The 27,473-nt window shown below is 53.1% G+C and overlaps 10 protein-coding genes across 10 annotated transcripts; 3 read left to right on the top strand and 7 right to left on the bottom strand.

Annotated features, from left to right (window-relative positions):
- Window positions 1–299: 299 nt before the first annotated feature.
- On the top strand, window positions 300–3,911 carry Z520_05649 (uncharacterized protein; the record flags this gene model as incomplete). Its single annotated transcript, XM_016776152.1, has 2 exons — window positions 300–428; window positions 477–3,911. The coding sequence occupies 2 exons, from the start codon at window positions 300–302 to the stop codon at window positions 3,909–3,911; spliced, it is 3,564 nt and encodes a 1,187-aa protein (XP_016632471.1).
- A 914-nt stretch (window positions 3,912–4,825) lies between these two features.
- On the top strand, window positions 4,826–5,727 carry Z520_05648 (uncharacterized protein; the record flags this gene model as incomplete). Its single annotated transcript, XM_016776151.1, has 2 exons — window positions 4,826–4,978; window positions 5,065–5,727. The coding sequence occupies 2 exons, from the start codon at window positions 4,826–4,828 to the stop codon at window positions 5,725–5,727; spliced, it is 816 nt and encodes a 271-aa protein (XP_016632470.1).
- A 709-nt stretch (window positions 5,728–6,436) lies between these two features.
- Window positions 6,437–7,518, bottom strand: Z520_05647 (uncharacterized protein; the record flags this gene model as incomplete). The annotated part of the gene is made up of 2 exons (XM_016776150.1): window positions 6,437–6,781; window positions 6,898–7,518. 2 exons carry the CDS (start codon window positions 7,516–7,518, stop codon window positions 6,437–6,439), a joined length of 966 nt encoding a protein of 321 aa, XP_016632469.1.
- Window positions 7,519–8,298: 780 nt separating this feature from the next.
- Z520_05646 (uncharacterized protein) lies at window positions 8,299–10,177 on the top strand (the record flags this gene model as incomplete). The annotated part of the gene is made up of 3 exons (XM_016776149.1): window positions 8,299–8,845; window positions 8,904–9,378; window positions 9,442–10,177. The coding sequence occupies 3 exons, from the start codon at window positions 8,299–8,301 to the stop codon at window positions 10,175–10,177; spliced, it is 1,758 nt and encodes a 585-aa protein (XP_016632468.1).
- A 602-nt stretch (window positions 10,178–10,779) lies between these two features.
- Window positions 10,780–15,150, bottom strand: Z520_05645 (uncharacterized protein; the record flags this gene model as incomplete). The annotated part of the gene is made up of 1 exon (XM_016776148.1): window positions 10,780–15,150. The coding sequence occupies one exon, from the start codon at window positions 15,148–15,150 to the stop codon at window positions 10,780–10,782; it is 4,371 nt and encodes a 1,456-aa protein (XP_016632467.1).
- A 1,575-nt stretch (window positions 15,151–16,725) lies between these two features.
- On the bottom strand, window positions 16,726–17,811 carry Z520_05644 (uncharacterized protein; the record flags this gene model as incomplete). Its single annotated transcript, XM_016776147.1, has 1 exon — window positions 16,726–17,811. The coding sequence occupies one exon, from the start codon at window positions 17,809–17,811 to the stop codon at window positions 16,726–16,728; it is 1,086 nt and encodes a 361-aa protein (XP_016632466.1).
- Window positions 17,812–18,394: 583 nt separating this feature from the next.
- On the bottom strand, window positions 18,395–19,859 carry Z520_05643 (uncharacterized protein; the record flags this gene model as incomplete). Its single annotated transcript, XM_016776146.1, has 2 exons — window positions 18,395–19,519; window positions 19,641–19,859. 2 exons carry the CDS (start codon window positions 19,857–19,859, stop codon window positions 18,395–18,397), a joined length of 1,344 nt encoding a protein of 447 aa, XP_016632465.1.
- A 528-nt stretch (window positions 19,860–20,387) lies between these two features.
- Window positions 20,388–21,776, bottom strand: Z520_05642 (uncharacterized protein; the record flags this gene model as incomplete). Its single annotated transcript, XM_016776145.1, has 1 exon — window positions 20,388–21,776. The coding sequence occupies one exon, from the start codon at window positions 21,774–21,776 to the stop codon at window positions 20,388–20,390; it is 1,389 nt and encodes a 462-aa protein (XP_016632464.1).
- A 279-nt stretch (window positions 21,777–22,055) lies between these two features.
- On the bottom strand, window positions 22,056–24,124 carry Z520_05641 (uncharacterized protein; the record flags this gene model as incomplete). The annotated part of the gene is made up of 2 exons (XM_016776144.1): window positions 22,056–24,006; window positions 24,057–24,124. The coding sequence occupies 2 exons, from the start codon at window positions 24,122–24,124 to the stop codon at window positions 22,056–22,058; spliced, it is 2,019 nt and encodes a 672-aa protein (XP_016632463.1).
- Window positions 24,125–24,412: 288 nt separating this feature from the next.
- Z520_05640 (uncharacterized protein) lies at window positions 24,413–26,260 on the bottom strand (the record flags this gene model as incomplete). Its single annotated transcript, XM_016776143.1, has 1 exon — window positions 24,413–26,260. One exon carries the CDS (start codon window positions 26,258–26,260, stop codon window positions 24,413–24,415), a length of 1,848 nt encoding a protein of 615 aa, XP_016632462.1.
- Window positions 26,261–27,473: the final 1,213 nt, after the last annotated feature.

The raw sequence follows: 27,473 nt of genomic DNA, 5'->3' as shown, positions 1-27,473 counted from the left end.
CTACCCGCATCTCGAGTCACAGCCACTTGAGGTAGACAGCCACTTAATATGGCCAGAGCTGGTGAGGCGCTTCTTTTGCTCTTGCCCTCGACTTCAGCCATCAGCCATCACTTCACGCCCACAGCTTCTATCCTGACAAACGAACAATCGGCGACAAACGGCCATGATGATATGACAAAGTCGCCGTCCATGTAATTCAAATCGCCCTCGAAGACCTTGATCCCCCCGAGCCGCTTACTCTCATCATGCTTCGTCCTCCGGATCTGCAATAAATCAACAACGTCGGCATCACTTTGCCCATGGAGGCAGATTGGGATGAGATCACTCGCATCGCAGTGCCTTCGTCGGGTCTGCATGCAATTCCAGCTCCAGCCAGTGCAGTTGCCTTCGATGATTTACAGGAACTTTTGTGGGTAGGCAACGATCAGGTAAGGCGGCCTTGAACTCTAGTCTACACCTCTCACCTCTGAGGCCAGGGACGAGTCACATCATTCTATGGTCCCGAACTGCAACGGTACGTCTCGGTCAAGGCTCATCTGGGGGAAGGGCCAGTCAAGCAGCTGTTGGTCCACGAAAAGGGTATCATATCCATCTCGTCTTCCAGCGTCCATTTCGTCACCCGCAGAGGCTTGACACAATGGCACGTCTCACATCGCCTGATGACGGATCTCCGTTGCATGGCTTTTGCTGCCACAAACAATCTCATCATTGTGGCAGGATGTCAAAGCACCTTCTTTATCATTGATATAGACAAAGGTCAAATTATTTCGGAACATCCTGCACAGGCCAAGTACACCATCCTGAGGAAAAGCCGTCACATATGTGCTGCGACCGATGACGGCAACGTGCATATTCTCTCCTTGACCGACTATCAGCTCCTCAAATCCTGGAAAGCCCATTCCAGCGCTGTCAATGACATGGACGCGCGCAATGACTTTCTTGTCACCTGCGGTTTCTCGGTCAGGCAATTGGGCGTACCTATCGTCGATCCATTGGCCAATGTCTACGATCTAAAGTCTCTCACATCTCTGCCCCCGATACCTTTTCATGCAGGTGCCGCATACGCGCGCTTGCATCCGAAACTCCAGACCACCAGCTTTGTCGCATCACAAACCGGGCAAATGCAGGTGGTGGATCTGATGAATCCCGTAAATGTCATGCTCAAACAGGCCAACGTCCAATTTATGCTAGGAATGGAAATCGCCTCTTCGGGAGACGCCCTGGTAATTACGGATTCGAATGGATGGATATACCTTTGGGGATCTCCCTCCAAAGTCCGCTTCAATAACATTAGCAAGGAAACAGAATTTGCAGATCCTCCTTCACAGCAGATTCCTCACGTCGACTGGAACGACTCGCCGCTCAACACCATAGGCATGCCATACTATTCAGAACCTCTATTGTCGGCGTGGCCAAGTCATATGGTATTTGAGGTGGGCGCGCCACCAGTGCCAGTCGAGCCATCGCTGCTGTTCCACATGCAGACTGCCGAAATGGGACATTATGCGCCGAACCTGAATCCTCGAAAGCTTCTCCGCTACCAGGTGGAAGACACCAGAATAGGCCACGTGCCGGCCTCAATCACTGCGCCCAAATTCCTGAGCGAAAAGGCGAAGGAGGCGCCAGCCAATGGAAATGGCAGGAAGCTTTCCGACGCCGCCGAAGCATTGGCTGGGATATCTCTCAATGGCCGGGCGCAGACTGATGAAGAACGAATGCTCAAATATAGCAATGTTGAGATCAAGTACAGCAGATTCGGAGTTGATGACTTTGATTTCCGATACTACAACAAGACTCCTTATTCTGGACTGGAAACGCACATTGCAAACTCGTTCATCAACTCACTGTTACAGCTGTACAAATTCATTCCCCTCATCCGCAATGTGGCCATCCAGCATGCTGCCACGTCGTGCGTAGCAGGTCAGTGTCTACTGTGCGAATTTGGCTTTCTCTTCGACATGCTGGAAAAGGCGAACGGTCAGAATTGCCAGGCGACAAATCTTTTGAGGGCCTTCGGAGCATCTAGGGAAGCTGCGAATCTTAGCCTTTTCGAAAATTTGTCGTTGGGCAACGGGACACCCCTGTCGACCACGATTCAGGCTGTAAATCGATTCTTTTTGAAGCAAATTGCGCACGACTATGTCACGATGGCGACCAGTAGTGATGGCATCGATGAGATTATTGCCAGCAAAGCCTTTGAAGCCATCCGTTGCATGTATTGCAGCAATGAGACAACCAAACCGGCAAGCACATATGTGCACGACCTCGTCTATCCGCAACTCGAACCAAAGCACTCTATCAGATACATCAAGTTTTCGTCCATCCTCAAGACCACCATCGAACGAGAAGCTAAGAACCGGGGTTGGTGTAGTCGATGTCGGAGATATCAACAGCTGGCAATTCGAAAGACAGTCCGACAGCTACCTTTCGTGTTGATGATTAACGCAGCGCTGGGAACCAACCCTGCAATGCGCGCAATCTGGGAGACGCCGGGTTGGCTCCCTTCCGAAATCGGGGTTATCGTACAGGATAGGAACGTGTACGTCTTCGAAGGTTCCGACCTCGCCTTGCACCAGCGAAACAAATCACCGGGCCTGGTGATCTACGAGCTCGTTGGCTTCGTCGCCGAGATTGACACCAGTGAACGGCATCAACCTCACCTCGTCAGCATGGTGAACGTGGAGGTATCTAGCAGCGGGCCCGAGATGTCCCACAATCACAAAGTATTTCCCAATTGGCATCTCTTCAACGACTTTCTGGTGTCTCCCGTCGATCCAAGAGAAGCCGTCCATTTCAACAAGGGGTGGAAAATGCCCAGCGTCATTGCCTATCAAGTCAAGAATGCACACGGCAAGCTTGATCACAACTGGAAACGAAATTTGGACACTACCCTATTATATCAGCACTATAGCATCAACGGTCTCTATCCTAAAGAAGGTTGCAAGATCCTCACTCCCGAAGAGCACCCGGAGAAAGGCACTCCCATTGCGCTAGACACCGAGTTTGTCGAACTGGAGAAAGCCGAGATCAACGTGAAAGCCGACGGCACGCAAGAAACCATTCGGCCCGCGAAGTCCGGCCTTGCACGCGTCAGCGTGGTACGCGGTCAAGGCGAGGATGAAGGCGTTCCTTTTATCGATGACTACATCACCATCTACGAGCCGATTGTTGACTACAAAACCCAGTATTCGGGAATTCGCCCAGGCGATCTCGATGCCCAAGTCTCACATCACAACCTCGTGCCTCTGAAAGTGGCCTACAAAAAGCTATGGATTCTGCTTAACCTTGGTTGTACTTTCGTTGGGCACGGTTTGGCATCTGATTTTCGGAAGGCTAATATTCATGTCCCCAAGTCTCAAACGGTGGACACGCAGTTCTTGTACCTCGCACCTGGGAAGAACCGGCGATTCTCGCTGCGGTATCTTGCATGGGCGGTGTTCAAGGAATACATCCAGGAAGAGACGACGCTGGATGAGGCGATGCACATCGACGGGCATGACAGCATTGAAGACGCGCGCATGGCGCTACGCTTGTGGCGCAAGTTTCAGGAATATGAAGATGCGGGCATCGCAGAGCAGATGATCGAAGACATCTACCGCAAGGGCACGAAATATGGCTGGAAACCTCCTCCGCGCAGTATTGGTGGAACATTGATGCCTTTGGAAGGTATTGGTACCGGAGCAGCAAACAGCGCTGTACAGAGCGGGAGAAACACCCCGGATTTGATGGCATTGCCTTCGTCGGTGGGTGGTACGCCGTTGCCGACTTCACCGCCCAAGGGGACTGGAAGTGCCAGCGGTAGCGGCAGTGGCAGTGGCAGTTCAGTCGGAGGAGGGTTCAAGTTCAATGCCGCGGGAGTGGGCAATTTTGTACCGGGCAATGGGATCATCAAGGAGAGTCCGCTTCGATAGGAATGAAGCAGAAAACCAGACTGAGTAAATGGGAGTTGGCCAAGGTGGCTCTAGAGGGCTGGATAGACGTGCTACTCTGGCTTTCAAGTTGTTTGCCGGCCGCCGTGCTCTTTGGAAGTTCCACCAAAACCGCAATGCAATCATTTGAACCTTAGTAGGTAGACGGCAGGCGTGACATGCTCTCGTGCTTCTTTTCTCCCTAAGCAGCCCCGTTCATTGGAACTCATCGTTTTTCGTACCGGATTGCGAATCTTCAGGAAACCAGTACTGCATGCTATTTATCTCATATTGGTTTCCAAAGAAGAGCATTCGGGGCAGACTCGCAGCCCTCTCGCCCTTTCCTGGGTCTCCACTATGAAGTCCCTGATTGGCAGAATCAAATCTCCACTACTGAGGCCTTACTGGCTGCTGTCCACAAATGGATTAGCGCTGACCTATTTTCAGCTCCGAGGCTGGTTCTCAGCCTCACTTGACGATCGCGACGCAAGCTGGTGAAACACCTGCGGACAAGAAAGGCTAACGAAACGATGGCGTGGCCGTTGCCTTCTCTTGGATCTGCTCCTTGCTTTTATTCTTTGATACTCTGAACTCAGTGATTGTTGTATACTTCGTCTTGCTTTTGTGAACATCCTTCGTTGCGGCTGTGTGATCCCTATCTCTTATATTCTGTTCTGTTGTGTTCATACGACTCCGTGTTTCAAGACCACCGCCATTGAGCGTTGGCACATCTCCCTGATTCAAACGCACCCGCACCCACAACCCGCAACTTGAAACGGACCACCACCTCCCATCCGACAAAGAAGCGTCTCGGCGGGCTATAGCCACGACATCTCATATCTGCAACGACTGATATAGACTCGGCATATCCCTCAACGTACCTCCGGGGCGTCCGCTTCTCCATGATGCCCTCCAAAATGAAGTCGCGCCCGCAGGTCTACCCACGACTATCATTCCACCTCATTCGGGCCGTCGCCTTCGTTAGTGCTTCCATCGTCAGTGGGATCCTGATATATTTCTGCATGCAACTGCGGCACGATGGGTTTAAGTTGCCCTGGACGTTTATCATTGTACGTTGCGTTCGAGTCGAATCAACCCCCAGAGAATACCGGGCGGCTGCAAGCTATAACGAAATATACTGACATGAAAACCTCAGGTCCTCGCCTCAAGCCTCCTCTCCCTCCTCTCCCTCGTCCTCACCTCCTTCCTGCACACCTGCTTCTTCCTCTCCCCACTCTTCAACCTGATCCTCAACGTCACCGTCTTCATTTTGTGGGTCGTCGGCTACGGGCTCTTGACATGGAACATGTACGGCACGCTGGGCCACAGCTGTTCACGCGCCAACTGGGCCTCGGACGACGGCATGATGATCTGCCGCATCTACAAGGCTCTATACTCGTTTGAGGTTTTCGGGTTGCTGGCCCAGATCGCCTTGATTGTGTTGGATGTGCGGACGCGGCGCGCGGAGACCAAGCTGGGCAAGTATAACCAGATGGGTGGGCCCCTTGTGAGAGGCGGTGCGGATGTGAAGTTGGACGATCTGAACAACGGACAATCCGGGGCGTCGGGACTGCTCGGCGGCCACCAAGAGACTCCCCAGGACGACGGGCTACCCTATGGAATCGGAGATTATAACGAGTCGAGATTGGGCTTGAGGGACCACGCAGCGGCCGACATCACGGACTACAGCAACCACAGCCAATCCGGACGGGTCAGAATGGACGATTTTAACGATTCGACCAGCAGTTTTGGCTACAACGCATACGCCCCACACACGGGGTATGCGAATGGCGGGTATGGATACGAACCGCAGCGATGAATGGGACCAACTTTGTAAAGGGGAAAAGAAAAACGGTACACGTGAGGGTGCTTTAGTAGAGAAAGGTATAGGGTTCCGCATCCTTCTTCGGCATATCATATCAGAGCATGGCGCGAATGGATATTTAACCGCCACTTGGATCTGGGCATATCGGTTGGGAATACGGCAAGCAACGAACTTCGCAACGTGTCAACAGCAGCGGGGGTTCGCAGATTTTGGAAATTGTGCAAGTCACCACTGTTTGGAAGAGGCAAAAAATGCAAGAGCACGGAATAGCAGGGGGCAAAGGGCCAGGCACAAAGTCCTAAGAAGTTTTGGGGTTTACATGGGTGGGTTGGGTATATTGGACGCAAGGTACCGTCTAACTTCCATCCATCGAGCAATCGAATGTTTCCAATAGATTCGCTTCAGCACTGCTGCTGCAGCTGCTGCAGTAAAGGAGCAGCAAAGAACAGAGATAGGGCCAACCCATGAACATATCTTTCTTCGACCTCATTTCTCTTTCTCTTGCCCACGCTCGTCTCTTTTACCGGGCAATTTGGGTCATTCCATTTCTTGTTTACTTGTCATTATACTATGTACAGATGTGAATCATACAAAATTCCATGAAGCACCGAGCCCTAATGATGTACATTTGCACTGAGTACAGGATTCCCGTGCATCGTGCCGTGGTATTTGCCTTTCAGCCTGCCCATTCCCTTTGCCTTTCTTACATCTCGTCCCCGTCCTCACGTTCACCCCGTTTCCTCTTCCCCCCGTCACCGCCCCCATTGACGTTGACCTTGACACCCCCTCCTGACCTCGCAAACAAAGAGTCGAGTTTCTGCTGGCCCTTCTCGGCGCCCTTGTCCACTTTGACCTTCTCGGCCGCCAGCACGGGCGGGAGGCCCAGCACTCTGCGCTCGGCGTCTTGGAGCAATTCGATCTCCCGCTCGCGCTGGGCTTTGACCGTCGGGACCGACCACGACGTCGAGTTGACGTTCTTGTGCGCCAGCTTGTACTTTGACCCGACCAGATGGGTGCTGTACGTGTTTGCGTCGATCTTCTTGACGTGCTGTTTTTCTCCATGATCAATTTTTCAACGTTAGCCCCCCCCGTTGCAAAGCTTAAACTCATCTATCGAAAAAGGGGGCGATAGAGTTGCGCGGTGTAAGCAGCAACCGACCTTACCTGATGAGCAACGATAAGCCAATGATACTCTGTGCCCACCGGCGCACCACTCCCCTTGGGAGCATTCCGCGCCCGTCTCTTGGTCGTCTCAAAGTCGATTTTCCACAGGTCCGGCTCGGTCTTGGTCTCGTTCCAGACTCCCTGGTCGTAGTTCCACTTGTGCGAGCCGCCGATGGCCATGCCCGTGTACATCTGGCCGTGGAAGGATTTCAGGGCGTTGAAGCCACCCTGTTGCCGTCCGCCACTCGTGTGTTCTTTGGACTTGACATCGGCGTCGTAGTCCGGGACTTCTTCCTCGTCGAAGATTGCCGGGTGGTCGGCATGGTCGGCCGGGTCAATGTCATCAAAGGTGGGTGCTTCGCTGGCGTTGCTGATCGTGTCAGTGTGGGCTTCGTTGTTGCTCGCAGGGATCACCGTTTGCTCCTCTCCCGGCAGCACTGCTGGCTGCTCGGGTGCGGACCCTCGGACTTCAGCTTCGATCTTGGAGTTGACGTCGCCACCACTTTCCTTGTGGGTAGAAGAGCCATCCTGGCTGCCATTGACCGTAGACGAAGGCGTTTCGTCAGCTCCGGCTGCTGTATCAGAGCCTGTCTTTCTCCTTTTAGATCGGCGTGGCGGCATCTTTGATGTTGACGGATGAGCCAACGTCAATGAGAATGGTGTGCATGTTCTTGCAAATCCAGAGTATTTATGTTGGAAGGGGACAGCGATTGTCATGAGAGCTAGAAAAGTGCCTCAGCCTTGTTGGGCAGATCGAATGGCGTCAAGGTCTCGTCATATTACCAAAGGACCTAGGAACCTGTTGTTTAGGGGAAGATCGAAAGCTAAAGGAGATGGTTTCAGTGACTGGCGCTACGCTCTAGGGACTCTAGGGACTCTAGGGCCTCTAGGGCCTGCAGCTACAAGTCATCGACGTCAAGATCCCAAGGAAACATCGCGCGGGGGGAGGTTGATGTGCGGGTTGAGGGTTGCGGGGGCAATAGGTCAAGGACTCAAGGTTGCAAGCGACGCCCCGGATAAAATCCACTCACTTACCCCCCCAAGTGCCCCTTCCAAACACTCCCTGACCCCCTCCACATGCCCTTCACCACCCGTTCCAACTGCGCCCTTGTTCATTGCCCATCCATTTTACCCATCGAGCCATCCACCTCTCACACGCCGACGAACAGCCCCCTCCCTCGAAGGCCCTGTGACCTGCAGGCATGGGCTGAACTGTGAACCAGCTCTCGCCAGATTCCGTCGCAAACCAAACCCCACACGGCTAGGTAGCGAGCACAATGCCGTCGCCTTCTTGTTTTTCCCAAAACTGCGGACGTGGAAGGACTGTCACCACCACCCCCCATCCAGCTCATTTCCTGAGGGCCAAATCTTGTTCAAGATTATGTCTAGGAACGGCAGGACATGCACAAGGCGCGAGCCGTGACTCCTCGGCCGGATCCAAGCGCTGGAGTCGCAGCGTCGAGTCCTGCTCGTGCTTCTCCTGCCGCCGCCGCCGCTGCCGCCAAAACCTTTCAATTTGTCACCGCAAACCCCTCCACCGACGCCGAACGCTCGCGGAACAAGACCCTCGTTCGTTCCAATGCTTCCAACTACCACTGGCGCCGAGTCAGGAGATCCACTGATGGCGCTGCGACGAGTCGACCGCCGGTAGCAAGACGTCGTTCTTCGACCCGCAGCCAGGTCAAGCCTTCCAAGAGAGTCCTCGCCCCGGCGACTCCTCAGACGATCGAGTCTTCCTCAACAGAAAGCGAAGATCGGTCACCCAAGACTGAAGACGAGACAATCGAGTTCGTGGCAGGCTCGCCTCTGCAAGGATCGCAAGGAGGCGAGCTGGTAACAATCACTAGCGCCAGCCTGTCCAGCCTGTTGGTATCTGGGCACTATGACCCGTTTGAAACTTATCCATGCGACTTGCCCAAGGAGTTCGTTAGCCCTATCCTCGATCAAGGTGCGTACTTGTTTGCTCGAATGAAGCGAAACAGGAAAGGGCTGATGGTGGTCGTCAGTGAACAGCTTCCTGTCGCTGATGTTCCCGCCCGAGAAGGGTCAGACGATGAGTCCTCATTCGGAGAAATGGCTCCAGATGACCTTTCGCGACCGAAGTCTCTTCCATGCCTCATTGTTTTGTCAACTAACGCGCAATCGCATATTCCTTTTGTCGCCTTCCGACTCTCCAGAGACAATGCAATGTTACACCGAAACCATTCGAGGCGTGCATCAGAAGTTCGCCGATACGTCGGTGAGCTGCGAGGATGAAAACATTCTTGCGGTATACGCCTTGTCCTATCACGGCGAGCCTCGAGTCCATCCTCCCACACCAGCACCATCCCAAGGTCCATTGACCACGTTGCAACTTCTTCATCTGTATGGCGGTCGCCTGCGGACCGTCAATGTGCATCTGCAAGGCCTGGCCAAGATGTTGACGCTCCGGGGAGGCCTTTCCAAACTCAAGCTGCCTGGGCTGGCGCAAGCTATTTCCTTGTAAGTCGGCCCCCCCTCTCCTGCATTCCAAAGTCTGGCATTAACGCCTGCCACCGCACACAGCGGAGACATCATTCTGGCCTGCCAGACTCTCACCAAACCAATGCTGCCGTACGAGAAGATGCATGACGATGTCATCGGACCCTTGAACGCGGCCTCGAGGAAAACCCATCCGCTGGTCGGTCTAGGCCGAGGATTCCGCATCCTCCCCGAACTACTGGGTCACGAGAGGGTCGAGAAACTGCTCATTGTTCTCAAGTGGATCATCCAGTACACGTTCGCCGTCGACGACCACGTCAAAGCCCGCCCGGAGGCCCAGAAACTGGGCTGCGTTTCGGACGAGAGGAACTTTGTGCAGCACAGTCTTTTGCTATTGACGCCGCTGCCCGGCGAGGTCCAAGACGAGCACCCTTTGATCCGACTCGCGCGTCTAGCCACCGTCATCTACAGCCTGCTGGTCGTTTTCCCGCTCCCGGCCATCGCCGCGCCCTTTCACCGCCTCGCTCGCGACATCCAGGAGCTATTGCTCGACTCCTCCCTCCAACCCTGGTCGAATGAAGCCTCGGACCTGATCCTGTGGGCCACGGCCATGGGCGCCATCGCCGCCATAGGCTCACCGGACCGTGCCTGGTTCTGTGCGACTCTGGACGACTTGACCCGTCGTCTGGGCATCGGTAACTGGGCGACCATGCGCGACCGGCTGGGCATGTTCCTGTGGTATCAGTACACCAATGACTCGGACGGCATCAGGCTGTGGACAGAGATCGAGGAGTCCAATCTATTCCGCGTCCCTCTGTGAGTAAATAAATAATGTCACTCACTACGTGGGGCGAGTGATGCTGTCAAGAACCAGGAGCCCATGGATATTGATAAGCGGGTGATTGGATTGGGAGAGAGCCGGCATTAGCCAGCGATGATGATGTACCCCTTCAACATTTAGCGGCTTATACCTGACTGACGGCCGCAAGTTCACATATATATTTATATTACATATATACCTGGCACTAAGTCCCGATGTTTCACCGTAAATCAGGCCGTCTTTTCACGGAAACATCATTTTCATGGCATAGATACTATAGGACCACACTCAGCCTTACAGCTTATGACTGGAGAGGAACGAATGCCATTGCCGTTTTGATTTGCCTCGAGCCGTTGGGACCTCGATTTATCCTATATCTAGTGGATATTCCTTGTAGCCCTCCCTATACGCAACCGCAAGAATGCCTTGATCGCCTAACCAGTAACAACGGCGTACTGCTTGATTCCTGCTTCCACAGAGGACTCCTCGCAGAATCCGTGACATATTTCATACACACACGTATCGCATATCATTACGAATGAAGCAGGGCGCTCTCCTTCCAGGGGCCTATTCAATGGCGCCTCGTGCCAATGGCCGTTTCATCATGTGTTCTCGTTTTCTGGTACAATAGTTGCCGTTTCTGAAGGTGGTGATTGCTCGGCTGACAGGGTTTCCGTTCCCGTCATTTCGTGGTCACTTTGTTCCGTTTGTATGGTAGGCTTCTGCTGACTCGGCTTGGTGTCGACATCGAAAGGACCTTGCTGTTCGTGCCCATTGGAGAACCAACCTCCTCTTTCCCATTTGCCCGGCTCATAGACACATTCGTTCCGGGCTTCTTGATCCACAATGCCCTTCAAGAGCAGATCCACCCGTTTGAAATCCACCGGCTTCAATATCCAGCCGTCAAAGCCCGTTTGCACATATTTGTCGTGCTCCCTCTCGACGAGCGAAGCAGAGACCGCAAAAATAGGAATTCGTCCGTTGCGCCCAGCTCTACTGGAGAGACTCGACTTGCCGTGCACTTTTTCGAACGATCGAATCATCTTCGTGGAGCCGAACCCGTCTACAATGGGCATTTGAAGGTCCATCAGAATGGCATCGAATGATGCAGGCTGTTCCCCGTGGGCCGAAGAACACTCCTCACCATTCACTGTCATATGGACCGCGTGTCCAAGCTTTTCCAGGCGTTTCCTCATAATTTTGCTATTGATAGGGTCGTCCTCCGCGACGAGGACCGAGAAGTTTTCGAATGATGAAACTCTCGGGGTCTCAGTCGTATCAGATCTTGTGCCCACAGACTCCGGCTCTTCAAAAAGGACCCTAGGCCCAGATATTGATCCACTTGGCTGGTCAGGCTGGTCAACGGGTACCCGGACTGGTCGCAGTGGAGTCCCAGAGTCTTTGATTGTCTCCGACCCTGCTGTCCTGAAGAATGCAGACCTTAATTCCCTTGGAGAAGGCAAGCTTCTCGACTTTGGAGCATTTGGCGAGGCTTCTGATAAATTGAGCGATATGCGATGGGACTCTTTGGCGCTAGGACTAGAAGGGGTGTTCTTCTGTTCAGCCAGCTGCAAAGGCTGCTTAATAGCGTCGATGAGTCTCTCCGCGTCACTCTTCTGGCTTGCCTCGCTTTTGAGGCTGAGGCCACTCTTTCCGCTCTTGAGACTTGCCAAGCTGTTCATGCTTCCCCCACTGTCTTTGCGAAGCAGAGGAGGCGGCTCCGAGACTTTTGGCGGGTGCTTGTAGATCAAGGTGACCTCGCCTCCCTGTTGCCCAGAAGACGTAGAAGGTCGAGATTTGGCGTCTGATGACCGAGGACGATGGTCGGGTTGAGCAGGCTTGGGCCCTTCATTGATATCGAAACTTAGGACAATGACGAAACGGGAACCTTTCCCCTCCTCTGTCTTCACACGCAGCTGTCCATTCATATTCCGAATGGTGCGTGCGACAACAGCTAGGCCAAGACCAAGAGCCATGTTTTCAGGCTGTGCCGAGTTGGCGATCCCATCAATCGTGGTCACCGGAGGTGCCTGCAGATCCTCTTCATAGGAAACTTCTTCAAGTTCTCTAAACAACGCGTCCACTCTGTTCTGAGACATCCCTACTCCGGAATCCTCGACGACAACTTCAATCTCGATTTTGCCCGGGACTTGCGTAGTTGGTAAAGTATATGCTTGGACAACGACTTTTCCTTCCTTTGTGTGCTGTATTGCGTTCGCAACGAGGTTAGACACCACTTGTCGAACTCGTCGATAATCGCCCATGACTTTTTGAGGCAGCTCGGGCTGTAGCGTGACCTCGTACTGTAAACTTTTTCGCTTCGCATCGCCAACAAAGGGTTCGGTGGCGTCCTTCAAGGTCTGCAGAAGATTGAAAGCCTCATCTGTGACAAGTGTCTGCCCCCCTTCCGTCTTCGTAAGGTCCAAGAGATCGTTGATGACATAAACCAATGATTTCGAGGCGGAATGGGATCTAGCCAAGTTCTCTCGGGTGTCCTGGTCCAACTGACCTTCAAGCGCTATTTCCAGGTAGTTGATGATTGCGTTCAACGGGGTGCGGACCTCATGAGCGGAATTGGCAAGTAGAAGACGAGTCAGTTGACTGTTTTGGAGGGCTGCTTCTTTCTGGCGCCAGACCTCGATAAATTTACCATAGACAAGACATAGGACGGATGCTGTCTCTATCTCTTCATCCGTCCAGTCCCGACATCGACCTACGATGGTCTCGCTCCACGCTTTGAAGCTTGTTCTGGGTTCAAGGTAGCCTTCAGTACCTTCTCTGACAAACTTTTCATAGGGATTGCCAGCCCATTTAACTTCTTGCAGCACGCCCTTGCGGAAGAAGGCGATAAAATCATTGCCACCAGTCGACAGAGGGACGAAAAGGACACCGGCCAGGAATTTCCAGCCTGGTTCATATCGCAGGTCAGGAAAGTCGCTGCTGATGTCCTGGGAGCAGAATACTGCGCTCATCCTCCTCATTCTCAGGTATTCAACCATGGCAAGGACCTCTTGAAGGTGTCCCCGGGGGTTGCCCAGGATCTTCGTCTCATCTCTGATAGAGAGAGCACCGACATCGGCGTCGAACAACTTCAATAAGTCGTCAGATGAGGCCACTATATAACCCGATGGGTTTGTTGCGGTAGAGGAGGTATTGATGAGTTTACGAGCTTGTAATCTGGAGGCGTAGGACAGGCGTTCCACGTTGCGGGATGCAGTCTCGCCGACTAACCGACACATTTTGCGGATGGGGAATGACACCCTCATCCCCTTGGACCCATATGAATGGCAAGAAATCAATCCCCACAGCTCATTGAAAGCATTGATCGAGATCGACATGGATGACCGGACTCCCATATTGGCGAGATATTTGATGTGGATCGGAGACATGGCGCGAAGGTTGGCATGTGTCATGTCGAGAGGCTTGTCAAGGTCTTCCACAGTCCTGCATACCAGTCGGGCTGTCTCCTGATCACGATCATAAAGCAAGCGGATTTTGTTGATCTTATACAGGTCTCGTGCCTGTTTGGGTATGTCGGATGCGGGAAAATTCAGACCTTTGTACAGGTCTCGAGTTGATCGAGGATCAACCAGTTCTGCAACAACTCTCCCGTTCCAGGCGTTGTCGAATTGATATATCATGACACGATGGAAGCCGGTCAGTTCCTTGACAATCCCAATGAGAACTTTAAGAAAGGTTTGCAGGGTGGGCGCGTTGGAAAGTTGTTCCTGTACTTGAGACATTACGTTGAACACCTCCATTGCTGCTGCCTCGGTTCTTTTTCTTCGTGCACTCCGCAATACACGTAGCGGTTTGCTGATATTGACGGTGCTGTCCATCAGTTCTTCCCTGGTCGGGTTGCTTCCAAGGGTGTTTTCAGGAACCGGGGGACTCATGTCCTCCAGGGAAACCAACGGATTCCTCGTGTCGTTTTCGATCTCGAACTCACAGATCACCAAGCCGGGATCTGTCTCGGATAGATGCATGGCACACCATAATCTCCGGGTCCGAGCCTGCGGAGGTTTGATTGACAAGAGAAAAACATCTGGTCCATTCGCGATCACATCTTCAGCACCTTCGTCGCGGATGAAGTCCAGGTGATCCAGCAAATTATCTCCTTGGTCCTCGCCAAAAATGTCGAGGAAGGAGTCGAATTTGAAGAGCTGCTGAGGTGTATAGCCAATAATGTCGACCGAGTTCTCACTCGCCACGCGCACAACCAGCTTTTCGTTCTCTTCGCGAAAAGCAATAAGACAACCAAAACTCTGAATGGCGCCCGGGATATGGATTGGCTCGTCTTCACATCTCTGTAACGTCTCGCCGTCCCTACCGGTGATTACAGCATGGCCACCCTCGGTCATAACATGCGTGAAGCGTGCTGTGACCAAGCCAGGTTCTGACGCTGCTGAGAGTGCTACTCCACCGGATATGCTTGAGGCTTCCGATTTCGTAGAGATGTTATCAGCCACGAGATTATTCAGAAGCTGATAGTCGAAATTGCCAGCAGAGTGAAACGTCGAGCCCGCGTCTGACGCTTCAGATGTCGAGGCGTTCCTTGTTGAGGTGGACATACGTCCCATGATAGGGCGACTTGCGTTTCTAGGGCGAGTGGGAGGTCTCATCCCAGGATAGTCCCCCCCCAAATCCACACGAGGTATTGGAGTAGCAACGGGATCGATAGAAACGGTCGAACGAACGGGGAAGACACGATTGATAGACGCCGGACTCAATGTCAACCTGCTGTCGTCCGACTTTGCCGATGGCGAAGGCGATACCAGTGGCTCAGTATCAGATCGTCCTGTGAACATGCTGATATGTGACTGCAGAGGTGCAATAGGTATCCATGTCGGAGGTGTCTGATGCTGACGCAGGGTCGGGGAGGCTGAGGTACCTGCCTTTGCTTGCGTAGAGGATTCTGAAGGCTTTGCGTCCTTGAAGGGATCTGTCGCGTCGGATGAAGCGGAACCCGTCATTGTTTCTGAAAGCTACTCTCGAGCCGGAGGCAGCTTCGTGGCGGATGCGAGGTATTGAAGTCCTTTGGGCACTTGTTTTGGCATCCACAAACGGCGTGTGCTGGCGAGGGCATGGGTAACGGCGTTAGAATACTCGCATACTGGTGGTCTCCACCGTCATTCGATATCTGGGTCCTCCTTCTTTACTGGATCTCAACCCAGTACGATATATTGGATCTTGTCCACAGGAACTGCTTATGTCTCCTAGCTCACCGTGTATGTCGTCCAAGCCGACGCAACGCAGTACCGCAGGCGACTGTAAACAAGGTTGGAGCAGATGACAGGCGAAATCAGTGGGATCTGAGCCTGCAGACGTTGACCAGAGTGGCAGGACAGGCAGGAGGAATTCGGGGTATGGATATGGATGGATGCGCGATTGGTCGCTAGAGGATGGATAGAAATGCAGGAAGAAAAGATGCCCAGGGACCAGCAAGGGCAAAGAGTACGCAGGCAAGCAGTAGGTATTGTAGTGTAAAGCCCAGTGCAAAGGGTCAATTGGCCTCAAGCGTGGCGATTGCGAAGGGCTATGGTCTCGGGTTTCGCAACAATGTGCTGGACAAGGACAGTCTGAGAGTGGAATTGCAGAAGGATGGAGGTGACAGTTGCAGATACAGCATCGACACTGAAATCAGGTAAGGGAAAATGAGTGGGATACGAATATACGAGGTCCAGGTTTGTATTCTTCGTATGGCCCGCAGGCGAAAATTGAAGTTGTGGTGGTGGTGGTGGTGGTGGTGGTGGTGACTGCGGTGATGGCCCAGCATTGTGGAAGGAAGGTGGCTTCGGTGGGAAGGGAAAAGAAGCGAGCCCGCAGGTTTGGGTGGCTCGGTGGCTGCATGCGCGGGATACGACCATCTCCCTCGACAAAAACCGCACCAACGGGAAGATCTATCCATGGATTTTCTTCCCCCTGTCCACCCACTTGGGTGCTACTTGGGTGCTACTGCTGCAAAAAGAGGATCCCGAAAGTTGGACTCTGGTCTTGTTCATCGTCTCTCCCATTACTGGGCCAAATGCTATTCCCGACCCCAGTGACCAGCATACCTCTCCACATGCCCACCCTTGTTCAGCAACTTCGGGTCACACACCAACGAACCTAGGCTAGTGAGGCACGGTTACCGCCTGCATGACTTGTCTGGTTCGAATCTTATATCTGGAAGTCTTCAGCAGTGACATCTGGCTTCTTGGAGGAGCAAGCAGTTGAGAACAAAACAGAACACTGAAGCATGACCCCTCGGGCGGCCCCCTTTTTCATCCCGCGGCCGCATGCGAGATGACGAAGATGGCTTCTTCGCCTACGAGGAGGCGGCCAAGTGGCTTTGATGCCGAAACGATCTCGCTTGCTGACGAGTTGGACGGGGCTAACGGGGCGCGTGGGTGACATAGCTGGACACCCACTGGGGACAATGACACGCCCCCGACGCCACCTACGGAGCCTCCAAATTGCCATGGGGAACAAGATGCAATTGTTTTGTCAGCCCCTAGAAATCCCATCCTGGCCCCAAGCGCCGCAGATGCACAAAAGTTGTAAGGGAGTCAAGTCTCCAGAAGCACAAGCTGCTGTTTGCCCACCTTCAGGGCCTCGGCATTCAATGCAGAAATCTCTGCTTCAACCAGAGGGATTCCAGACTCCATTCTCGCAGCAGCCGTCCTTTGTTCAATCTCCCCTGGGAAAAAGATTCGGTCCACCCCCTCCATCTTCTCACAGCTCACGACCCGCTGGTACAGATAATCCATACGCTCTTTGAAGTCTTCCAAGCTCATGAACAGGTCAGGTTTGATGGCGATGAGAAAGTGGCCAGTATCTGCAGGCTTACTGGGGTCGTACGGATTGGTTACATGACCGGCAAAGGCACTGCCCGAGAGCACCCCTGAGAAGACGTCCATCATGATCGAGAGACCCGAGCCCTTGGGCCCGCCCATGGGGAGCATGACTCCTCCTAAGGCTGCCTCGGGGTCATCCGTCTGCTTCCCATCCTTATCTAACGCCCAGTCCAGAGGAATCTTTTCCCCCCGCCGCTTGGCCTTGTAGATCTTTCCTCTGGCTGCAACACTGGGCGCCATGTCAAGGATGAATGGTGGCGCCTGTCCTGCAGGCGCACCACAGGCAATGGGGCTTACACCCATGAGTTTCTCCTTACCTCCCCAAACTGGCAGCGCCGGGCTCGAGTTTGTAAACACCAGACTCATCATGCCGGCGTCGATGGCCTGTTGCACGATCCAAGCAGACATACCGAAGTGGTTTGAATGCTTGACACTGACCATGCCGATCCCGTATGTGCGAGCCATCCCAATCGCATGCTTCATACCCAGATGCGCACACAGGAATCCAAATGAATTGTGACCGTCGACTTGCCCGACCACAGGCGTGACCTGATTGAACACGGGCTGCGCTTTGGGGTCGAGCACGCCTTGTCGGACACGTTCCATGTACGAAGGGATGCGGATCATGCCATGAGTGTCGACCCCGCGGAGATCAGCCTGAATGAGACAGTCTGCTATGATCGTTGCATTCTCTTCCGACACGCCGTTACCCTGAAGGACATCGGCGACGAAACGTCGAGCATTGTCTGCACTCACGCAGCGTTTGCTTGCAGGCTCGTTTGCGGTCGCAGTGGCCATGTTCCTGGTGACTGGCGATGAGGCAAGACAGGACGCGGGCAACTTCCTTACGCCGCAAGCAGATTGGATCGCCGCTTCAACGAAACAAGGAGGAAAGAAGGTAGAATCAACTGCAGCTGAAATGAAGTTTTGGTCTTCAATCTTGATATACCAGAAACAACCGAGTCATTCTTCTTTATATACGCATAACGACCAACATCTTGGCGCCCGGTCAAACCGGAGAGCAAGCCCGATCGATCAAGGAGCGAAATCCGCTCCACGATGCTCCTTTTTCCTACTGGTGGGTCCAGAATATTTATGTATCCCGATTTTCATTAGGCGATGCGAGCTTTCTGAAGTGTGTTGCCTAGAAACCGTCAAGGCAGATGAGGATGCTTTTTCTTTGCTACTTTTTGACTGCTCTGGTCTCGCCAGATGCCAGAAACAAAGTGAAAGGAGAAGAAAGGGGTGGTCATATCACAAATTTTGTCACCCTTCAACCGGCCCCATTTCCATCGCACCCCATGCAGTAGGTAATTAATATGTAGCAAATTCTCTGAGTTCCCAAAACGTGGCCAAAAACATTAATCAGTCAGTCAATCACTCAATTCATCTCCTCGGCACCAAAGCCGCCCCAGTCATCGAACTCGCTAGCAAACTTGACCGCAGCCTTGAGGTAGTACTTGTCGTCGTCCGCGTGGCCACCCCAAACCCGTTCGGCCTCACGCATGGCGCGACACGCCTTGACGAAGTGCGCGCTGAACTTGGACTTGCCTTCGACGGCCTGGCGGGTGACGTAGTTGTCCCAGTCGCGGCCCTGCAGGTCAAATTCCGTGATGTACTCGGTCTTGATAAGCGGGCGGAGCTGGGCGATGTAGATTGCCAGGCTGATCAGCAGCCACTCCCTCACCAGGGGCACGTGGTGCTGGGAATCTGGCAGGAAGGGGATCAAGATCCGAACGGCGTGCGACGTGGTCAGCAGGTGCACGAGGAAAAAGTCCCACCCGTGGCCGCCGACGCTGGGCCCACTGGCGATGAGCAGCGCCGTCGCCAGCGCCTGCGACTGGGCAAAGTCCTTGGTCGGGTCGACGATTTGCCACGCGCGGAAGTGTTCGAGCAGGATCGACGTCAGGGCGGGATCGCTGAGCAAGTGCGTGAGGTTGTCCCCGCCGAGGTGCTCGAACACCCCATCGAGACGACTGTCTCCATGGATGCGGGCAAAGACCTCAAACAGATTATTCGTCGAGTAAGTCAGTGGCTTGTTGGCCGATTGCGAGGCCGATGTCGATGCCGACGTTGCCGTCTCGAGCAATATTGCGAGTTTCTCATCATAGCACGTCGCCGCCAGCCCTAGCGCCTCCATCGCCACCTCGCGACTATTCAGCTCATACGCATACCCGAGATGGATCAACGGATGACCCAGACCAGCGGTCAAACAGTTGAAAATCGGCTGGGCATTCGGCTCACCCTTTTTCGCGTTTCCCCTCTCGAAGAGGAATTTCTCGACCACGCGTTTCCAGTCATAGCCGGCGAGCACCAGTTGATCCTCAAAAAAGTCGACGAACGCGCGCTGGTACTCGCGTTTGCCCAGATAGTCGCGGTAGTCGTGCGGGGCGATCTCCGAGGGCGAATCGACCCAGTGTTCGTGGCCCTCGTTCGCCGCGGCGTCTTCGTAGATGGCGTGTAAGTGGTCAGCGGACGACGAGAAGAGATACGCGGAGCCGAGGATCTGTATACGATCAACATAAACGTGAGCAATGTACACTGGGGAAATGGTGGGCGGAGCTGGAAAGAAAAGAAAGGGAAAACCATGAGCGGTCGGATCCGGGAGATGGGAAAGTTTTTCCTACATGAGGCGTGTGGTTGTGGAACCTCAACTGGTTGAACAGGATCGAAAAGTTGACATGGTTGAGTTTCAACAGGTGCTTGAGCGCCCGCCCTCGCTTGTCCGTCGAGGTTTCCACATCGTGCACCTCGACTGCAGGGATGGCAATTGCATTGACAGAAGAGGTGGAGCTCCGACCCAAGCCGCGACCGAAGGGCGAGAAAGATGTAAGTGACGAGAACATGGTTTGAGTGAGAGGATAGTTTCTGATGAGAGGTTTGGGAATTTTTTTTTCCTTTTACATGATGGACTCTGGGCGGAAATAGGTAGTGAGACGATGGGCTTGTCGACGGTGAGATGGAAAGAGTGAGTGGAAGACGTTCCCAACACAATTGAGGCGAAGGCCGGGATCTTCTCATGATTGGTTCCCCCGCATTTCGGCCGCAGGCAACTCCAGGCAGCTCCAGGCAGCTTCAGGCAGCTTCAGGCAGCTTCAGGCATCAAGTGTCACGGAAACAGATCAGACCTCGAATGAACCAGAAGAGGACAAGGTTGATGCTACAATGGATACTAGGTAGTTGCTCTTCAATCAAGAAGGAATCGATCTGCAAACGACAGAGACAATCCAACAGTATCTCCTGTTCCCCTTGCTGGTGAGAGGAGGCCCCATCAACAACCTAACCGCATCAAGTCATCCAGAAACCATCCTCATAGCCCTTGCGTACAATTGGCGACGCCTAGGAGCACCGTCATCTGCAATTCTTACCAGCTCTTACATCTCCACAAACTCCTTCTTGATCTTGGGTCTGGCCACGCCCTCATCATCTGAGTCCACTTCGATGATGTTGGGAATAGCTGGCGGCTGGGTACTGGTGTCTGCATGCACTACAGATTCACTAGAGGAACTGAAGGTATCTGATGGGATGACAGACGTACTGGTGCTGCTTCCCACATCGTTGTTCTTCGTTGTCGGACTCCCTGCAGGTGGCGGTGGTGCTATGGTCGAGGTAGCAGGTGGCGTATGCCCATGGTTGTACTCCTTATCCTCCTCAACGTCTCGTGCTTCAACCACGCCAGACTGAGGTGTAACATATTGAGCTTTTGCATGTGACGTCTGTGAAGCAGATGGCTCGGGATACAGTCTGTACAACGGCATGTTCAGCATGTCTTGATACGAGACGGCATAAGGGTTCAGAATCATTTTGTCGCCGGCATCATCTGTCGGAATCGTCACGGTGTTTTGGCCTGCACAAGTGGCGGACCATGGAGAAGCACTCTGACACTGACTGTGATCACTGAATGGCGAATAGGAGGCGCGCGATGGTGGTGTTGAGAATTCAGAAATGTTGTTATGAAAAGAAGGAGATTGTCCTGAAGTCGATACACTTTGCTGAGGGCCGAAGAAGGTATGGATCGTTCTAGGCATGGGATAGCCGAAGGAGACACTGTCGCGGCTGACATCGGTAGGCAACGTTCGGTCTTCTAGAAGTGTTCCTGGTTCCTTCTTTACAATTGTAGCGCTGACATCAGATTCATCGACCTCCTGCTTGATGGCCGGAGTCGCCGTCTCGACATCGGTGTAAGTTGCTGAAGTGGTTCCAGGCTCTGTCTTGATGGGAGGTGTAGGAATGACATTCTGAGCAGGGAGGCCAGGCATTCCAAACGATGGGTGTGGCAGCGGTTTGAGTGACATGGTTGATTGACCCCAAAATGGGGTTGGGTACATCTGTGCTGTACCTCCGCCGTACGGAGAGTACCATGGATGATGCATGTACGGGTGTGGTTCGACCTTGATTCTTTTGAGGTCATGATCCGGTTGGATGACAGCTTGAGACGTCGCTCGTTGGTTGGCCAGCCGCTCATTTTCTTCTTCCTCAAGAAGGCGCTTGTTCTTTGGTTTGGTCTTGGAAGACTTGTTATCGGCCGCGTTGGAGTTCTCCTTTTTCGGTTTGGATGGCTTGACTTGGTTGGATGTGCCTTCAAACTGCGACTTCATGCGGCTGTACCTCATTCGGGCTGCGTGGCCATTGGAGATACCAAGACAGGCTGCAACTTCGTTCCAGTTGATCGACCTGAGGTCCAGTTGTTTGAGGATTGTGTAAAGGAACATCGGGGTCTGAGGGTCGGTAGCAAAGTTCTTGGTGCGTCGAAGCGAAACCATTTTGACAAGAATCTCAACCAGATCGCAGGTACAACTGCACAAGAGGCTTGAGAAGATGTTGGGATTTACCGGGTTGGAGTATGTGGAAACTTATTTGTAACCAGACGTGTTCTCACCCTGGGGGTGTGCTTTGTAGAGGCACTAACCAAAGAGCAAACCGTCTAAAGTCTCATCTCTGTTGCTTTGTTCAAGCACGAGGGCAAGCGTCTTCAGAGGTAGAGACATTGACAAACAACCGGCATTGTGGGAGGAAGGGGCACTCATTTCCGCCCCCATGTCTCACAGCTTGTTGTCGAACTGTAATGCACCGCTCATGGTGAAATCTTGCTCTTCCGACTGCTCTCCGTACAAGACGTGCTCCCGACCTCCTCTAGAAGTCCACCAAGCAACGCAAGTTGCAGCACGCTCAACGTCCATCTCGCCATTGCTTAGCGTGTCCCACAGTCGCTGTTGGCATTGTTTTCTTTGGCTCGGATGCCCGACCTTGTACAGGAGCTCTGCAGTCAAAGGAAGGCATTCCTCCAATAATGGAACAGGCAGAAAACTCAAACAATCAATGATTGCAAGAAGTAAAACAGCCTTTTCAGACAAAGGTTGACTGTTCTCGAGGGGGAGATCTGGGTTAGGTGGAAGTGAATCTTCCGAGGCACGATCCATACGTTCCCTAAGCAGATCAAGAACAACGGCCTGGAGATGAGGCATAGAGGCGGCAATGGCAGACGGTGGCGCAGCGATACGGACAACAGATTTGATGGCTAATCGGAACTGGCGTGCCGACAGCGGGTTTGGAAAGCTCTGGAGCAGTGTCTCGACGTAAAACGGAACCATTTTTGCCGCAAGCTCCGCGTTTTGAGGTGCAGCAAGGATGGCCAACACAACACTGTGGGCAGCTTCAAAGATCTCCGCCAACCGCGGATCTCCTTGTGGATCAACATACGGGGTTGCCGCGTTAAAGAGGAGGTCCTGGTTGGTTTGCGGTGGCAGGATCAAGGTGAAATGCTCGGCAGTGTTGAGGAAGAAGAGATCTTGGAGCCTGTCGAGGGGGTGAGGAGGAATTCGACCAAGATCAGCTGGTCGGATAGAGTCAAGGAAATTTTCCGACTGTAGCGGATATTGGCTCAGGATATCAATGGCTGTAAAGTTGACAAATACGTATTGTGAAGATGAGGTGAGCCCGAATCGGTGTGCTATGAAGTATGTGTCACGCAAAATGTGCAAAGATTGCATGGCTATGCCGGGGCAATTGGTGTCAGACGCCAGAACCCTGTCACAGAGAAGTCTTCCTAGCACCGATCGGAGGCTGATAACCACAGAGAACATTGTGTCTCTGAGCACCTGTAGAAGAACGGGGAAGGTCTTGTTGATAGTCTCCTGGTCCAAGCATTGAGCTTCCTCCTTGGTATCGACTTCGGACAACTTGTTCTGTCGCCACGATGTAGCAAAAGTGCGCGAAAAGTCAGCAAGCCTGTTGACGCTATAAATGATCACGGATCGGTCATGGACATTCTCGATGCTGTGAGCGATCAAGCGCGACAGAGCACCAAGTGCAGATACAAAGTTTCGCGATTTGACCTCTGTGACTTTGCGGAAAGATGTGGAATTGGCCGCCCAGTTGAACCTCCGGTCGGGCGACGGTCGGACGTCGTAGTCGATGACCCCTAGCCAGTATCCGTGCTCGAGGCCTTCGCGAGAGAAGAATGTCGCGTCAACCAATATAGGCAGAAGCAGATCATAACTGATCTGCTGCCGGTGGGCATCGGAGAGGAGAGGGAAGGTATGGTTCAAGACAAAGACCACAGCCAGCTCGCAATTAGGCTCAGCGTCCTTGTCTTGCAGGGCCAGATTTGACGCGACCACGAGTGCGACTTGTAGTTTGTTCTTTACGCCTGAAGCCAGTCCCTCGAAGTCTTTAGCTTGAAAAGCCAGGAGCAGCGCTCCAAGCAATAATGTATGCCTCCACCGAGGAGATTTGTCATTTGCTCCATGTACCACAGCAGTCGTCCATTCCGTGACGGTGAGATTGCTGCGGATATGTTCCTGTGCCGGGCTATGCTTATCTTCAATCAAGCGCAGCACCGCAGTATAAAAGACGCTGAAAATCGGTCGACACCTGGCAACCTCTGTAGGAATTGGGTACAGCACGTCATTCGACAGTAACTGCGATGTCAACAGCGTGATATTGAGAGGGTTCGAAAGACGCGAGAGAAGACTCGTGGCCGCTGGTAGTAACCTTGCCGTGAGTTAGTATGACCGGATGGATCAAAGTGTTCCGTTACTCACCGGGCGGCATCGTCTGAATGATCTGAGGTCTGCAGAGACCTCAGCAAGGTCGCGAGCGACCTGTCCATGGCCTACCAGTGTTTAGTTGTACGGCAACATTAGCGATTGTATTGCGAAGACTGCCCAGTGCTGCAGTGCTGCCGCCATATACAGCCGAGGTTGGATGAGACAAGTCTTGGCATCTCGACATCCACCCAAACTCACGCCGCTTTTAAACAACTATTTACCGAGCTACTTGAAGCATACGGCATCATCATCCTGCTTTCCTAAGGGAAGGGAAGAGAGCTGGGTATGAATTAAAAGTGTCCTGGAACACGACTGTCTACCGTAAAAGTGCCTGCTCTTTCGGGGTCAATCTAATATCCGTAAACAATGTACGCTAGATCCTGCATGACTTCTTCTTGCCTCAGGCCCGACGGTCCTCCCTCCAATTCGATGTCGCTGTCTGGTTCGGCGTCGAAATCATAGTCTTCGTCGAATTCAGGCCCATCCGGATCCTCAACGGGCGTTGGATGATCCTCGGGCACCCATTCGGAGAGATCTGAGTATTCTGAGAGATTGTCTTCCTCGTCCTGGGCGTCATCATCGTCATCATTCTCACCAGTCTCCTCAGTCTCCTCACTCTCACCAGTCTCCTCAGTCTCCTCACTCTCACCAGTCTCATCATTCTCATCCGTCTCAGTCTCATCATTCGCAGCATCATTCTCTCTCTCCCCTGCCGCATGAAACGGCCTCCACGTCCGGACTTCGAAGGGATTCAATTCACCACCCCGGTTGATGAATTCAAGAAGAGCATCGCTTCGAACGCGCGAGGGCACTTGCACCATGTCCGGGTGTGGCGGGTTCTCTTCAAGGTCTCGATTGTCATAGTCCCACGGGCTGAGCAGCTCGAACGAGTCGAGCACAAATTCTGGCGCGTCCGACCACCTCTGGATCACATTCTGCCAGCGGCCCTGCAGGTACGGTCTTCTCAAAGTCAGGTGTCTCAGCTTGGGTTGCATGAACAGCCAAGCGCAGATCTGGTCACTCGTGAAATCGGCCTCCTCGAAGACCACCGTGTGGAGATCCGGGAAGGAGACAAAAGGCAGAATGTTTGGTTGCCTGACGGCTGCGTCGCCAAAGGGGACGCCCCTGTGGCTGCGAAGGACCATCCAGCTATGGGGTGGCATCGCAGCGCAGGACGTCAGGCAGATTTCCAGTCGCCTCAAGTTCGTGGCGTGTCTGAGAGCTTCGGACAGGATGGCAGCGTTTGGGACCATGTCCGACGAGGCCCTGGCGTTCACTTCGAGGCAGAGACTCAGCACCATAAGGTTTCGGAACCCGTGCACAAGCGCAGGGCCGTGCGAGTCCAAGTCCGGTGCATTGAGGTGTATGCCGTGCTTCAGAAAGAGGTCGCTGTTTCGTCGGACTTCAAGGTGTCGTATCCCAGGGTTGGAGTCCTGATCACTCAAGGCGCGCCAGATACCCATGAACCCGTGCGATGGCCAGGCCAGCGTGTCCCGCTGGAGAGTTGAGCGGAGGTGATGGTCGCTCAGGGGTAAGACATTCCTCAGTCGGTCAAAAGCTCCGGTTCGCTCTATTCGCGCAGAATCCATCGCGATGCAACCTGCTTCGGCTTCGACGCACACGACTCGACGCAGGTTTAGGAGGCGCGGCAATGCTTCGCGGAAGACTCCATACAGGTGAAGGGGACTCTGTAGGCGAGCCTTTTCGGCGTACAACTCCTTCACCGCAACCACCATTGCGCGAACCTCTCTTCTATCCGGCTTCCATTGTTCTGCATCAACCATCGTTGTATCTCCTTCATCGTCTGTCAGATCTGACGCTCTTGAGTCCCCTAATAAGTGTTCTCTGTCCGATTGCAAGGCAGTAATGAACTGACAAATCGTTATCTCCAAGTAATCCATCCGTTCATCCCTCCATGTTGGCCCATCGAGGACCTCCCAGGACCGTTCTTCATCGACAATGAGGTCAAAATTGAGCTCCTGGTACCGAAGTTCCTCCACGGCAAGGCAGAGCGTAGGGTGACGAGCGATGTGCTGGAGGCGATCTAAGGTGAGGCATGAAACGTAGAGGGTTCGGAACAAGGCAGGTCCGACTTTGCTCGACAAGGCCCAGTTCACGAGGCGAACAGCCTGCAGGTCCTCGCGCTCCAGGGAGGAGAGTATGTGCTCCAAGATCTCTAGCGGTATTTTGTTAAGCATATCTTCGTATTCTGTGAGAAATTAGTGAAGGATGGTACAGTGGAAAGCCAAGAGGAGAGAATGTCCGGAACCCTGTGGTTTGTATATGTCGCCCAAGGCAGGTGCTAGGCAGCAATCAGCAGCAATCAGCAGCAATCAATCAGCCTTCCAGAATGGCAGGCGTCCACCAGTTGCCTATTCTTTGTGTACTTAGTATGTACTCGTATCGTGGCCCCTTGGCCCCCAACTTGAACGCAGCTAGATAACCCAACCTGAGCCAGTAGGACTGTCAAATACAAGGTACAATAGCTACTAGGTAGTATATTAGTCTTATTAGATGTGACAGCCTTATCTTCAATCGCGGCTTTGGATCCAATACAACCTTCATCACCTCCTTTACCCCATCCACATCCACATCCACTTTGCTTTTTCAAGTCGTTCTCAAGGCATGTCAAAATCGAGTGTCAGCGCACAGAGCTGTTCGCGGGATTGATCACTTTGAAGTAGACTGTGATGTCTCCTTCCTCCACGGATGCAGGCCACCAAAAGCGAATTGAAACTTCCCGCCACCGTTGTGGTAGGTAGTGTCGCAACTCCTCAGTGATGTGCAAACAATTGCTGCATATAGTAACTCGCGCTGAGAACGATCAAGGGGTAGTCTACCTGGATGGTCACTAGGTTTGGAGTCCACTAAGCATCGTGGAGGATTGTAAAGCTACATGGGCAAAATTTGTCCATCGTTGCCACTGTCGCCGGAGCCGGGATATCATTGTTCCTCTCAGCATCCAGTTCCGGGCTTGAATACCTACCTAGGTACCGACTTCATCTCCCAACATGATGCATTTCCGACTGTACTTCTTGTTGTCTCGTATCCGGCTCGCCGGGCCGTCATAAGATTTGCCATATATAAGAACGACGGGTCCCGCCGAACCTTATCTGACCAGTCGGGGCTGTTGAACCATTGTAAGAGGTGCCTGTTGAACGGGGCCTCCCAGCTCACAGATCTTGCAAGTCATTTTTATATCTCACGTCAAACATGGACAAGCTCTCGGTAACTGTATGAGAACCCACGATGTCCTCATGAATGCGAGCCATGTTTCCGCATCGCAACTGCAATCCAAGTGTGGCTTTGATCCACGATATGTGCGATATGTACTTCCGCAACATGACATCATGGCAACAACTGTCACAACGTCACGACTTTTGGGCCTTTGATGCCAAACCCTGACGGTCT

This window comes from Fonsecaea multimorphosa (assembly GCF_000836435.1).
Source record: "Fonsecaea multimorphosa CBS 102226 unplaced genomic scaffold supercont1.10, whole genome shotgun sequence".
Taxonomy (NCBI): Eukaryota; Fungi; Ascomycota; class Eurotiomycetes; order Chaetothyriales; family Herpotrichiellaceae; genus Fonsecaea; species Fonsecaea multimorphosa.
This window is presented reverse-complemented; position numbering and strand designations above follow the sequence as displayed.